The 15467-nt window shown below is 35.8% G+C and overlaps 1 protein-coding gene across 1 annotated transcript in view; it reads left to right on the forward strand.

The window, feature by feature from the left end:
• FSIP1 (fibrous sheath interacting protein 1) overlaps positions 1–8960 on the forward strand; it is an 81185-nt gene extending 72225 nt beyond the window's left edge. The window contains exons 12-13 of the mRNA XM_032187629.1: positions 4830–5376; positions 8667–8960. Of these exons, the coding sequence (XP_032043520.1) occupies positions 4830–5376; positions 8667–8689 (570 nt within the window). The 3' untranslated portion in view covers positions 8690–8960. The remainder of the gene's footprint in view (positions 1–4829; positions 5377–8666) is intronic.
• The last annotated feature ends 6507 nt before the right edge of the window (positions 8961–15467 follow it).

A 15467-nucleotide genomic window follows, 5' to 3' on the forward strand; every position in this document is an offset into this window, starting at 1 on the left:
AAATTTTCAGCTACTTTCATTGGTGTCTATTGCTACACTAATGAAAAGCAAAACTATATAAACTCATCTCCCCTTCTGGTTTCTGTTAAGATTTCTCTTTGTTACAGAAAGAGGAAAATTTTTTTAAAATTAGTAATGAAATTATTTTTTTTTTCTTCTAAAATTTTTATGCTTTTTTATTTTTTTATTTTTTCCCCATAGAGAATTTATCTGTTTCCATGCACCTTATAATGGTTATCATGATGTGGATCTGATGGCTTGTGAATCTTCTCTCTACTCCTTTTTTTTTTTTTTTTTTTTTTTTTTCCTGGTGTTCCTGTCCCTGTTTTCTTGCCTAGGTCCTTCTGTTCTGTTTCCTGGCTTTTAGCAGCAGCACCTAGATAAAATAGACTACCAGACCTTTCCATTCTGCCATTACACAAGTAGAACACAGAAAAAAATAAGAGAAAGGAAAATGTAACTAACAGAAGGAAAGATAGCACGTGGAGGAAAAGAGCATAAGCAGGATATTTTCTCATATAGTTCAGGAATCCCATTCACTCTTAAAGATTTATGTCTTTTTTGAGAGTGTACAGAAGTCTTCAAACCCACCTGAATGAGAAGCAAACAAGTGAATCATGATTGCAGCACAAGGAGATCCTAATTTCTGAATCCATTATTCAGCTTCCAGCCTTGATTTTGAACACCATCAAATCAGCGCACATTATTGTCCTCTCCAGAAGCTCCTTCATAAGCGTTTTTATGACCTGATGTAGTTACAGTTTGTCTCAGTACATTCAGAAGTAAGCCTGGAGGAAAGATTGCCTTAGGATTGATGGTGAACATTGAGTTGAGTAGTGGGAGACACAAGGCAAGGATGGCCTTTTGAAAGCAGAACAGAGAAAGCCATTTGATAAACTATTAAGTAGTCTGGAACTAACTATACTGTCTAAAAAATTCCTGTGCCGCTATGTCAAAAATCTAAACATCGTCTTGTTAGACCAGTGTATACTCAAAATGGGGTCTTCTGATCAGGAGAGAGCAGTTACTTTAGAAATGACATTTGCAGTCCTACATTTCAATAAAAAATATCAAAGTAAATCGTTTCAAGCAAATAAGATATCATAATTGTAGCTTGTAATACTTTCAGATCAAGCAACAAAATATAGACAAATGCCAGCTACGAGTCCTTAAATACCCCTGCTTTTCTAGTACTTCATTTGTTGCGTGTCATTTTATGATTATTTACTGTAGTTAGAAACAATCCTAAAGTATTTGCTTTCTCCTCATGCTAAAATCTGATAAGGCTTTTCACCATTAGTTTTTCTCCGTTAATGTACAGATGTGGAAAACAATCCTAAAGCTTTGAACTTGCAAGCCTGTAGTCACAGCAGGTCTGTCTACAGCTATCTACCAGTTTGCATTCCTACCGCATGCAGTAAGACCCATGTCAGTGAGGAATTCAGTGAAGAACAAGAGATCTTCAGTCAGGGAATGGCCACGAGTGTGTGAAAAAACAGCCACACATAACAGTAAAGGTGATTAGCAGGCTCCTAAACGCCTAGCTAGGAGTTCATTTTTTGGATCATTAACAGTAAAAAGCTTAGGAAATGAGTAGGACTCAGTGTCCTATTAAAAATTAGCCAGAACAATTAAAAGGTTTCCAATTTCTAATGGGAACCAGATGTAAGAGCTCATTTTCCCTTGTCTAGTGGATTGTTTCTGCATTTTGAATGACATTAAACTTACGTCCTTCTGGTTTAAAAGGAATATCTCTAAGTATTGTTTTCTGTCTAGGAGTTGTAAATTATTTACAGTGAGGTCAGTGAAAGCTTGGGAGAAATGGAATTTAGTGTCTCCCCAAGACTGCTTTACTGATGCTAAGTCTTGTGACTCTAAACTAGTAAAGTGAGCTGTGATGGGATTTATTCTGGTATGTACAAATGTGCACTTTACAGCCTCCTAATACAGTTACTGCATTATGGGGTCCCAGGTGTTAAGATGGTCATTTGCTTGCAAATGCACAGCCTTTTCTGGAGTGAGGTCTCTCCCCTTAATGTATTACATGCTTCCCTAAACTCAGTTTTCTGGTTTCAACAGCAGCCTTTCTACTGTCATTTAGGTATAAATTTCTTGCTGATGGTTTATTAGTAGGTGGTTTATGGCTGTTTAAGGGCTATCTTCTTTTCTGCTGTACATTTTTTCTTAATCCTGAAGTGACTTTGACAGGAAAAAATTACAAACAGTAAGCCTTTATTATTTTAAAATATTTTTTGTGAGGTATGTTAAATACTTTCCTTGTATGTACATACTTGCAAATATGTCTTCTGAAATAATCCAAAGGGAGGAAGAGACAAATAATAAAGCAGTATTTTACACTGTTTTGCAGCAAGCTTGTTTCTCAGGAGGAAAACAAGCCTACAAAATTACCAAACTTTTTCACTCTATAGCTGTTATAGTCATTTCCCACCCCACTGGCCTTAGGCACTAAATCTCCCCACCTAGCCCTCAGGTAATAATAAAGGTAAAGCATGAGCTAATTGAGAAAATTAAAAAAGAGAAAATTAAAAAAGAGAAATTTGGACAAGCAAAAGAAGATTGCAGATAAATAGGGTGGAGTTGGGGAGAATAAAAGGACAAAAGAAAGGCAGAACAAGATGATATTCTTCACTATGTTCATTTTGTACTTATGCATTCATACCAGATGCGGAATTCTTTTGTGCAGTGAGTGAATTGCCCTGTCATTAACATAAAATTAACTCCAAATGGTCTTGGCCAAGAGCTATGAAATATGTTAGTATAGAACCACACACTCAAAAACGTGTTGGGAATCCATGTGGGTTTCCAGATGTGAGCATCTTCTGTGATATAAATAGTTATGTTTACATAGGATAATATCCTGCTCGGTGATATACTCACCATTGATGTAGATTTTATTTCTGGTTTGTTGTGCATTCTGGTAATAACTGTTTTTCCCTCTCCGACTTACTTTTCATCAGTGAGTATTTTCTTGACCAGGATTTAAATTTAAAAGCCTGAGAAAAGATTTTGAAGAGGTCGTATTTTTTTTCTCTAGTATCTAAGTAAGTGTTCACTGTTTAAGGTTGTGGTTTGATTTTAGTTATCAAAAGTACATTGATATCAACATTAGCTGAGTCTCAATATGATTTCCTGATTTCGTGTTTATTTAAATAGAGTTCTCTACATATAATAACAGTCTGAAGCTTTCTCTTGCTGTTTAAAAGCCCTTAACTTCTCTTCAAAACAGTTTTCTTCTCTTGCATCTTCTGTAAGTGAGCTCAAAATGTGAATTAAATTGATCTGTATAGAAAAATACTGGTGAAAAAATGGTAGGATAAATCTATAAAACTCAGTTTAGGTACATAAACCAGTGCCTGAACTGTAATCAATAGAATCATAGAATCATAGAATATCCTGAGTTGGAAGGGACCCTTAAGGATCATCAAGTCCAACTCTTGACACCACACAGGTCTACCCAAAATCATCACTATGATGACTGAAAGTAACACAAAATATCTTTCTTATTCATTTTGTCATGTTACCTTGTAATTTTTAATACCTACAGCAAATTTGACAAAGAAATAGTATTTTCTTCCTGACTGAAAACTTTCCCTATTCATGAAAATGGATGTGCAGTTTTCAGACATAATCCATACATTCTGTGATACCTAGGCTGTGATCTCCTCTGGTCATACACATCAAACAGGATCATATCATATCATTCCAGACCAAGGTCTTAAATGTAGAGAATATATTTTTCCATTAGGTGTTGCATATTATTTATAACGTTTTAATATGAAAATATATTTTCTATATATCCTATTTCATGGGCAGGTGTATTACTGATATCTAAAATATGTTTTGACTTTTCATTATCAGCTTTAAATTGTCAAGTAGTATTTTTCTTGTCTACTACCAGGAAGCATGAAGGATTTGAAAGGCTAGAACCCCCCATTGCAAACCTCTCTAAGCAAAGTGTCCTTTCCTATTGCTCACTATTTCCAGATAGTATCAGTTATTATCTTTAATATCAAGCTGTAAGAAGTGTTAAGTATAGGAAATATGCATACTAAAAAAGATGGGAGCATGCCCCTGTCTTAATAAGAAATTTACTGACAAAATGCATCTGTGAGCCATCTGTAAGCAAGATAGCAGTAAAACTGCTCTTAGATAGCAGTAAAACTGTAATACAGGAGATGGAGCTTTCTTCTGTCACATGCTGTGGAGCATACTTGATGTGGTAGGTACTGTAGATGAGTAACTGATGTGCTTTGTGTCACATGGTTGTGAGGCTGTGTTGCATTTCTACAGTGAGAGGCTGGGAATAGTTTAGTCAAGACGTCACAAACTCCATGGGCTGCTGCTGTCCAAAACCATTCTTGACCCCACTGACAGCTGAAAGTCTTTTACCAATGTGCTGTTTTGTTTCCAGTACCTAAATCTCAAAGTGCACGTGGCTATCTGTATACACAACAAACCAAAATATACAAAAAAAAAAATTTTTGATAATCAAAATATAGTGGTATCTTGTGGAAGACTCACCAAAATCAAGGGCCTCTCAGGGCCTTTTGGACATCAGGCTTCTTTTCCTAACTTTCAGCACCTTATCTATCTAGAACCTAGTGGACATTACATAAATGATGCAATTATATAAATGTATATTTAAATTAAGTTTGGAATTTAAAAACAAGTTTATATAAATTTATAAATTTAAGAGTTCTGCCAGCACTTTTGTATTTCAAACTGTTTTATGGTGCTGCTTTTCATTAATTATATTTTGACAGAAGAAATTCTTGTCCGTCCTCCCCCCCCCTTTTTTTTTTTTTCAGACTGAAGAGAAAACAGGCCTCTCTGAAGAGCAGTTTAAGACCCTTCTGGAAGAATGTATGCAGCCTCAGAGAACAATAAGCAACGTTACCATGCCAAAGTCTCAGGAATCTCTTTCTTGTGGATTAAGTCCCCCTTGTTACACAAGTCAAGACTCCACTCTTCACTCCGCATCTACTCTTTCCAAAATGTTAGTTGAAGACCATATTGTAGGGACGTTAACAGCTCAGGAAAAGGCTGGACTCGAAGACAAAAGCTTGTATGTTAGTGCAGAGAGTGAAATCCCTGGCTACTATATCAGCAAAGCATTGGCTGATAGTCACTTATCAAAGGATTCACTGGCCCAAACAGAGGAACCTGATGACCTAGAAGGTTTACAGAAGATGAGAGATAAGAGTATTAAAGAAGGTTACTTTATGTCAAGAGCACTCAACACAAAAAGGTTGAAGAAACCTTCTTTCTTGGGTGAACCATTATACTGCATCAGCATGAACAATGAGCCATCCACAGAGGCTGACATTCTCAGCATACCAGTGCAAACCAAAGGAGGTGAGACCCTTAACAACCCTTTAGAATAGGCTTTTGATTATGATGAAAAAACCAAGCAGGTTCTCACCAGAGGTATGCACCAATACACACTATTATGGTAAAGAAAGGATGTACTTTTATAAAACATAAAAATCTATGCCAAAAAGAATAGACAGAAAATAACAATGTTTATTAGCATTTTTCTTCTGACATAATTAGCTGTAAGTCTAGAACTCCTATGAAATATAATAATGATGGTAATTAATTCTGTCAACTGGAAAACAGTGTTGACTACATATATGGATTATCTTTCTGGTAGTAGAAAGTCATGTTAACTGTTCTCTGGAGAGCAATTATTATCCCTGTTTTTAATAAGGTAAATTCTGTAGCATAGAAACAAGCAAGACTTAGCTGTATTAAAAATAATAAAGAAGATAGAATTCAAGATAGAATTCAATTGTCTGCACAGAAAATACCAACATGAGTAAATGCTGTGTAATTTCTATAAACTCTTTTTAATTCAGTAAAGAAAGAATAAGACTTGCACTAGGAAAAAAAAACACAAATGACCGTGTATGTTGTTATAAGAAGATTTTGGATATATCTCTACTTTTATTTCCTTTGCTTAAATGCATTTATATACTGATATTGTAATGTAAATCTACATTTAGATTTTAGCCTAAGACCATTTATCTTTCTGGAAAACAAACTGTTCAAATAAGCCAGATATAAGGCAGGTACATCACATCTATATCTTTCATTTCTTCCATAAAAATAATGATAGTATGAAGTTGTTTCTGATTAAAGTGCTACAGTTTAATTGTAATTTAAATTAATAGATTTTGTTAGGTTTGTTAGGATACATCCTTGTTATAGTGGTAACCTTTCTTGAAATTTGGGAAAAAATTCTTCTTATTCATTGGTAGTTTAGAAGAACATCTTAATACCACTTATCTGTGTTATAATTGATTAATTATGATCACAAATGTTTCTTTGTTTGTACTTAACCTTTCTACAGTGAAGGGAATAGTAATAACTTATTTATTTATTTATTTTGAGTCCACCCTTCAGGAAGCAAGGAGACTTGTTTTTACTGTTTTTACACTGCCAGACAAACTTAAATTTCCAGACTCATCTGCTATATTTCTCCATTATTTGCACATAATGAGATTTAGGCCATAAGTACAACAGAAAGAAAACAGAATTACAGTACTTACAGAAAAGCAGTTTTGGGGGATAGGTCACTTTTCAGCTAACCTCACATGCTATAGCCTTGCTCTTCATGCAGATTCGAGCATCCAGAGGAGTGGCAGGTGGTGGTGGTGGTGGTGGTGAGCACCACAGAGAGCCACCTGTGCCAAGGACAGCTTGATTTGATGCAGGATTAAAGTGGCTGCGTACTACATAATCAGTCTTGCTTCTTGAGCAATCAACAGTGAGAAAAACTTGAGCTGAGCCTGCTGTTTTAACATGAATTAAAGTTCTCCTTCATTTAGTCTGAATAGATGTAGTACAGTCAGAGCTTCCTTTACTGTCTCCCTTCATTAGCGTATTTTAAGAAGGGGTATGTTAATTCAAGCAAAATGCCACGCACTTTAGCCGCTGTGTAGTGAAGTGAGCAGGTCACCACTTATGCCTGTTGCTATAGACGTAGTCAATATGAAGTAATTTTATTGTGTAAGAGAGAAAGGAGATATAAGCAAAACACACTGCTGTTAAGCAATTTTCTGTATGGAACATCTCATGGTGAAATTTGAAGTCTTTAAAGTGACTTTACGTGTTAATGTTTACCACATAAAAGTTTAAATATATTTGAGTCATAATCATACCTTGTACCAGAGCACTGCAATGTGCTATTTTGATCATCTCTTTCTGTAGTGACTGGGTAATGTTCAACCATACAGGCCTCAAATCTGTATGGCCAATACACACCCTGATTTTATAATCATTTTTCTTACCTATTATTTTTTTTTTCGAAAAAAAAAAAAAAAAAGTTCAGAATTTTCAGAAGTTTCTGAATCTTTTCATTTTTACTGAAGACTTAAAAACAAAACTAAGGGAAATTCTTGATAGATTTTGTTATCTCAACAGGTTTTGAGTCATTGTGTTAGTCTGATTTTTAAAAATGGTAATCTTTGGGCAGAACAAAAGTAAGCACAAAATAAAAAACATTCCACAGCTTTGTAATTGTTATCACTGCCAAATATTTTGCAGTTATCCATAAGTTTAAATTATAATCAGATTTATCATATTCAGCTAATACTCACTTAAACCCTAAAAACATATTTCCAAAATTAACACTGAAATTGACAACAGTGCATACTTATTATTTTTTTTTCCTGCTTATAAGAAAATGTGAAGCATAAAAACAAACAAAAAAACCCCTGATGCCTTTCCACAGAATTAATTTGTTTCCTGTAAAGGTGACTGAGCTCTGTCTTAAACAATTACTCCTGGCCGTAAGAGAGAAGTTGTGATGTTTATCAAATTTATAAAGTTGCCTAACGTATTTTATAGGGAAACCTGTTATTAGTTCAGACAGGGTTACATCTACTAATTGTGTTGATGAACGGAGATCCTAGTGGAGTCCAGTTTAAGGCAAATACATCCGCAGATGAAGTTATGAGAACTGTCAGGTTTATTTGTGTTTTTAAGAGAGATTTACAAAGTTGAGCTTTGTTGTGATCTTAGTTCTGAAGGATGTTTAAAAATATAAGCATAATCTTCTGTAAATAGTTCGGTTTTCTGGCATGCTACAACTGGTTTAAATATGTAAAGCTGTGTAAGCAAACAAAATTGTGTAAAACTGGGTTAGCACAATTTCAGTTTCACCGTCCCTGTAATAGTGTAGTCAGTGACAGAGATTTACTGTAATATATTGAAGTATGTATATTTAAGGAAGACATAATTATTAACGTTGTTTTCTATACATACATGTATGTATATATATGTATGTTAGCATATATCCAAAGGAACTCGTATATGCCTTCAGAAATCAGTAATTCCTGCTTCTTGAAACAGACAGTAATTTGCATCAGGGTCATACACATGTGAATATAGGTGATGTTTGCTGGGATAAACAGAGGCCAGATTTATGTACATACAGGTATGAAAAAGTTGTTATTTCTCTTTTCTAAGAGCCAATCAGTAATTGTTTCCAGCTCTTTTTTTTTTTTTTTTTTTTTTTTTTTGTTTGTTTTTGGCTATATGAAGAAGTTTTAAGTAGATGTTGTATCACAAGCTTGTTGATTCTTCCTCTCATGAATAATGTGCTTTCAGCAGTTCAGCATATGATTCTTTCTTTTTTACAGATTATACGAAGATTGGAAGTTGAAAGGACAGTGATCACGTGCTTCTTTACACAGCTGTTTTTCTAAAAGCGTCATTAAACTTCCATCAGTGATGTTATGCTGATACAGTATCATTTCAGACACTCTGAAGGGAATAAATTGTCATCATTGAAAACTTTTCCACAACATCATTTATTCTTAAGAGAAAATTATTATCCTATACTGTTGCTATTTGATTTCAAAATATAAACTCTTGTACTTCATTACATTTCCTGAGAGTGCTCCATCTAATAAATAAATATATATATTTGTGTATGTGGCCATCTGATAACATAAAGTAAAATTTGTGAAGTTCCATTTCTGCTGATGAGACTTTTTCAGAGTAGATTTGAAATGTATATAATAATAGTTTCTTTTTTCCTTTGCATACAATGTACTGTTTTTTGGAAGTGAGCTTAAACATGACCTCAGTTCCCCGAGTGCAGTTTGTTGTACTGGCTCAGACTGCTGAGCCCTAATGTTGTGAAGGACCCATCACCTCAATTCTCTGCCCAGTGTCTGTCCACTGGGCTGCTGCTTTGGCTGAAGGGAGAGATGTGCACAGGTCCTCTGCTGGATCAGGGTATCAGAACCAGCCTGCTTAGCTGCATCTGTTTCTTGGTCCTGCTGAGTGTAACCATATGGCAAACACACATATCCCCAAGTGAAGAAATGCAATGAAGTTAGGAAAGCTCACAGTCCCTTGTGGAGGCTTGGTGTCAATAAAAGCAAAGGAGTTCAGAAGTTTGGCCCAGCAGTGCCTGGAATGTGAAACCTTATAGCAATGGCTAGCTGGGTGGAGGGCAATACAGCTGGTTCGTGTTTGGGATAATAATAAAAATCCATTGCAAGCTTTTGGTTGTCTATTCCTTAACTACCATTTCTCCTGAATTTTATACTTACTGTGAGCTGGTGGCTAGTTTCTCCTTGTATGCACGGCAGTGTTAGGATAAGAACACATTATTAACAGCTCTCTTTTAAAGGTATTTGGGGGGCAGAAGGAGGGAGAGGAGATATTGTAGCAAAGACAGCTCAATACATTTTCTGATAGATAAGATTTTGTTTGACTGAAATGAAATGAAACGAATGAAATGCTGAAATGAAAATTTCTCTCTGAGATACTGTATTAGCCAAGTAACAATCAGCAAGAACAGATTTATGGATACAACATAAACTATGCAATGGCTGCACTATGGCATACCTGAGTTAATCTGAATGTTTAAATTAATGCACATATTGCTCAAGATTTTAAACACATTTGCAGTGTTGCAAATCTGAGTGGATGTGCACTCCTGAGGAAGTGGTGATCGTGTGGATATAAGAGTTCAGAATCTAACCTACTTCCTTTAATTAAAAATGTCATTTACATTATGACAACCAAGTGCTGTTATTTTATTTTCTAATATTTTTACTTGTTTTGCAGCAATAATAACAGGCCCATGGATACTGAGCATTCTGCATAGTCCTGCTGCTCCACATGGAAGGATTGTTGTAAGCAGATTTCATGGAGCTTTGCAAATCTACTTAACTAAATGTATTTCTTATCTTCCTTAAAAATTACAAGCCTTTGTCAAAATTTCTTTTCTATACCATAACTACAATCAAAGCAATACTGACAAGCTTTTTTTGATAGTATTTTTTGTGCCCGTATAATCTATATAAAGGCTGTACAGGGCCATAATCTTACCAAAATCCAATGTATTTTCACATGGAATTCATGCTTAAAAATAGTGTTGAAGTCCTTAAAAATCTTGTTAAAGACCTAGAATAGTTTTGAGGAAAACTAAGTCCTGATTCAAGTTTAAATGTAGAATATCCACAATATATAAGAGAAATAATTCATTCTTACTTTTCTGGTGTATTGTGTTGTCTTAATTATCTCACTGTTATGAAAAAACTTTTCCTAGCACCCTCGTCACTTCAGTATTCCTGAAGCCATGAATGCAACTTTTTATTCACATCTGGCATTTCAGGGATGCTTTGCACGTAAGTTTGAATGAATATTGATTTGTATATTCCAAGAGGAACTCTATTATTTCACTTCAGGTCTTGGAGTCACCACCCCAACAGCTGTGGTGACTGCAGACTGCAAGGAACTAGCACTTAAATTGCTATTAAAAAGGTGCTTAGGATAGGTACCCAAACTCAAATTGTGCCAGAAATTTATGACATAACATTTACCTGTGCTTGGTTTCTATTGTATTACATTAAATAGCATGTTCTTTGGAAAGATTTTGTTTCTTGCTTGATGTTACAGGTGAAATATCAACTAAAGTCCTCCTCCTTTTTAATTTTTTTTTTCTTTTAGTTTTAAGAAAATCTGTATAAAATAAAATTATTTGGCAAAACATGTTTACTGATAAGAAGTATAGAATAATGGAGATAAAATACAGTGACAAGATCATTTGCCAAAATGTCACTAATATCAGGGTAAAGGGAAAGTTGAGCCTAGCAGAATTCTTTTTTTTTTTTTTTTCCTCAGTGTGTCTCTCAGCTGTGCCCTGCAATAACTCCTTCTCCTGTCTCCCCCCTAATCAGGCAGCCAGCTGCACTGGAATGTGGTGGCTGCTTGTCTTTGGAGAGTGATGCAACACAGCAGAGCACAGGAGACTTATTTTTAAAGTTATCCTTCAGACTTTTGGGCTTTGAGTTTTGTTTTGTAATGTTTTTGTCAAATAAGCAGTTTTGTGTAGGCATAGGTTTGTATTGGTTTGTGCTCCTTATTTACCATTACAATTTTACAGCACAAGGTAAATAAATTTCTTTCAAAAATGTAATATTTGTGTAAGCAAAATACCCATGAAGAGATTATTTTGGCATGCTTATATTGATTTGCTGAGCAACATGAAACCAAACTATTTTGCTGGTGTTACTGACACTCCTCAGGAATAAACAGATAGCACTAGTGATTGTGGTAGCCAGCGCTCAGATGTTGATACTGGTTTACTCTAGTGTGTATGTTTCAATTCTGCATGGTTTGCACTTGTAAATAACAAACTCCAAAGAGGAACATAAGGGTGGTTCATTTTCATGACTCATACATATATAATATGTATTAGAAATACATATATTTGGGTAGGATGATTTAAAGAGTAATGGTGTTGATTTTGGTATACTGTAATGATAGAAAAAGATCAGCGCAGATTTGCAATTGTTTATGCAGATTTATAGCAGTTGAGGGTCTCTTCCATTTTCAGAGAAGTGACGGACTAAATTTCCTGATATGAAAAAAAGAAACTGTTGACCACAGACAACAATGATAAAAGGAGTGAAGTTACGGTGAACATTCTTGTATGTCCAGAATTCCAGTTTGATTTAAAGCAATTTTATCAAGGGGTGAAAAGACTTTCAGCTCCATCATTTAAACAACAGAAAAAAAAAAAAAAAAAAAAAAAAAGCTGAAAAAGCCTTACAGGAATTCTAGATCAAATGTTTTTTTTCCAAGGCAGACAATGGCTACCTATCTTCTGGATCTCTAGAGGGTGTTCTCCATCTCACTTCCCAGGCAGAACACCTGTAGAGTTGGTGAACAACCATTCTGAGTACAGAGTAAAAACAGGCTGTGCAAAAACTACCTGCAGCATAGATGGGAGGAAAGAGATGATCTTACAGGTATTGCTTAAACATCTCATCACCTAGCAAGGAGTAGAATAGAAGTGCTAAAAAGGGTGTGCTTTTTTACCTCCTAATCAGGAAAGGATAGGTGAAAGGCTGTTATTTTCAACTCAATCTCTGAAATTTCAAGAATTATAAGAACTATAATTTCTATGTTATATATAAAAATCCAACTCTTTTCTCCAAAAAAAAAAAAAAAATCAAGAAAATAATGTGAGAATGGACTTCTTTTTGTTTCCCTCCTTAGACAGGCTTTCTATCCACAACTTTAGATAAGGTCTCCCTCTTTTGATTTTTTTTTTTTTTTGGTTGCAGAATCTGTTACATTTACAATGCCATGAGTGCTATTCCATCCCACTTACAAAAAAAGAGCCCCGCCTCAGAGAATCTTACTTTTTGAAGGGTAGACACAGACAGAAGGCAAGGTAGTTTCACAGATGCATAGGAAGTTGTTAAGTTAGAAAAGTTTTTGAAATCTAGGAAAAATAAGAACCGTGAATTTATTTCTTTTTCAAAATTTCAAGACATTTAATTATTGAGAAATAATTGCTCTTTTATTTGTAGCTAGATTTAAAGGTCAGGAAAACTGTTTCCTTTATAAATAGAATAGGGTTGCTTGAATACTACTAAAGCTATAACCTACAGTTATCCAATTATATGTTTCATTGAGGGATTGGCTGGAATCCAGGCGCAGTATTTAGAATAAAAGGCTCCCTGTCATTTAAGTCTATGTGAAATAGTTCACTGCTTGCAATTGAATCTGCAGTACCTTATCTATTATGCTTAGGAAAATCCACCACCAACAAACTGGAATGCTTGCAAGCATCTATTAATTTCTAGAGTGCTAAAGTACATGAGTAATTTTGACTTAAAGGCATGTATTCTGGATTTAGAACTTTTTTCTCCTGGAATTACCAATTTGCTGTCTTCTTGTGGAAATACCATTCTATGCCATTATTTTCCCATTGTTTGATTTGTGTATTTGGTATGCATAGTTTTGGTGGGAAGGGCACTGCCAGAGGCATTCTACCCTAATTTTACAATAACACTAAAATGGGCTCTCCATATGCCTTCTGTGAGTGGAGTCATCCAGGCAGAGTGACACAGTATCTAAGCAGCTCTCAGTTTAGCTCTTGTATGTGTTGCCTAGGCAGGCAGTTCTTGAATTTGGAGGCAGTTGAAAAATTAAAGACAAATGATGGCTGGGCTTTGTATAAATGTAAAAATCCAAGTTTCTTTGTGATACTTATCTAATTTTCTGGATTCTGGAAGGTTTTATATATTTAAGACCTTTGTTTGCTGAACACTTTTCTCTAATCAGTTCTCTTCATCTCTTCATAACTTTGCTTAAATATTCATAAAACTTTGTGCATCTGTTCTTTTCTTGGAAGAGGTGAGGAAAAAGTGCCAGATATCACCTTGTGGATATGTTAAGATGCTCTCTTGTATAATCTCATCAATCCTTTCCAAACTGAACTTATGTTTAAAATCAACCAATTCCTATATTACAGCCTTCATTGCAAAATCAAAATGTTCTTTGTCAGTTGTTTCTTTGGGCAAGTACAGCCCCACCTTATCTTGTCTGTAGATCTGTTTCCTGTTGTATTCACACTCTCCAAGCAACAAGCGGGTAGACTTAACCTATGGATTAATGCAAGATGTATGGTATGACTTTTTTATTTTTAGGCATATATTGTTCCCAGTTCAGATACAGATTTATACTACATAAATGCATGTAATAAATCAGTGTGAAATTTTGGCTTGGGCTCAGACAAGGTCATTGGGATTGCCTGCCAAGAGTTTCTTCCCCGACAACAGCATCAGTTGGGAACTGCATACGTTGCTGCCAGTACATGGGTAGCATTTCTCTCCTCTTTTGGGCAGATGCTGCTCTTCGTTGTATCACAGCTGTATTTGTTTGTTTTGTTTTGTTTCGTTTCCAATGCATTATGTCTTCTCTTTTTTAAATTAATGATTATATTGACTTATATCCTTATGTCTGTTCACAGAACTGGTTGGCTTTCTAAATCCAGACTGTCTTTTATTTCCTGCAAGTACAGTGAAGAGATTTCTCCAGGTGGGAACTTTCTTTTTTTTTTTTTTTTTTTTTTTTTTTTTTTTAATAGTTCTTTCACTTGGTGTACCTGGGAGGCAGAGCATTTGATCACAGCAGGCCTGGGTTACGCTGACACTGCAGTTGTACAAGAAGCTACCTGTTGTCACTTCAGAGGAGCAAAGCAGACAATCCTGTCACTGTTGTGAGCAGAAGTTCATCAGCCAGTCATATTTTGGAAGCATCAGGTCAGGAGTTTGTTGGTTATTTTTCTCCTTGTTATCAGTGGGATAGAAAAAGATGTACAAAAGTGTTCTCAATAAATCAGTGACAAAAACAGGGAAAAACTTGTAGACCAGGACTCTTCATTCTCATGATTGCAGTAAATGTGGTATTTTGGTCCAGTGATAGAGTCACTGCCCTGTCAGCCCTGTTACATCCCGTGAAATAGACACTTGGCAGCATGGGCTGAATTGCTGTTTGTAGTAAAGATGCTCTCTTTCCTTTGGGTTAATATTGGGCCAGTTCTCCCCAACTTTTTAAACACAGGCCATTTCTGTGTTCAGTGGAGCAGGGCAGATGAGCCTCTGCTTGAGTAACTGCAACAGCCAAAACATTATAGTGTGTGTGCAGACACATTTGGCCAGCTGACACTGCTGAGAGCATGAAGTCACTCAGGTTTTTCTGCTTGTCATGTCTTGTGAACAAGCCAAAGGAAAGGAGGGTGGTGGTTTGTCCTGGTTTCAGTTAGAACAGAGTTAATTTTCTTCCTAGTAGCTGGTGGAATGCTGTGTTTTGGCTTAGGATGAGAAGAGTGCTGATAACACCCCGATGTTTTAATTGTTGCGGAGCAGTGCTTATACTAAGCCAAGGACATCTCAGCTTCTTGCTCTGTCCTGCCAATGGGCAGGCTGGGGGTGCAGCAAGAACTGGGAGGGGACAGACCCAGGACAGGTGACCCAAACTAGCCAAAGGGGTATTCCATACCATCTGACGTCATGCTAAACAATATATAGGGGTGGCTAGCCGGGGGAGGGGGCCGGACTGCTCGGGGTTAGGCTGGGCATCGGTCAGCGGGTGGTGAGCAATTGCATTGTGCATCACTTGTTTGTACA

This window comes from Aythya fuligula, chromosome 5 (assembly GCF_009819795.1).
Source record: "Aythya fuligula isolate bAytFul2 chromosome 5, bAytFul2.pri, whole genome shotgun sequence".
NCBI classification, from domain to species: Eukaryota; Metazoa; Chordata; class Aves; order Anseriformes; family Anatidae; genus Aythya; species Aythya fuligula.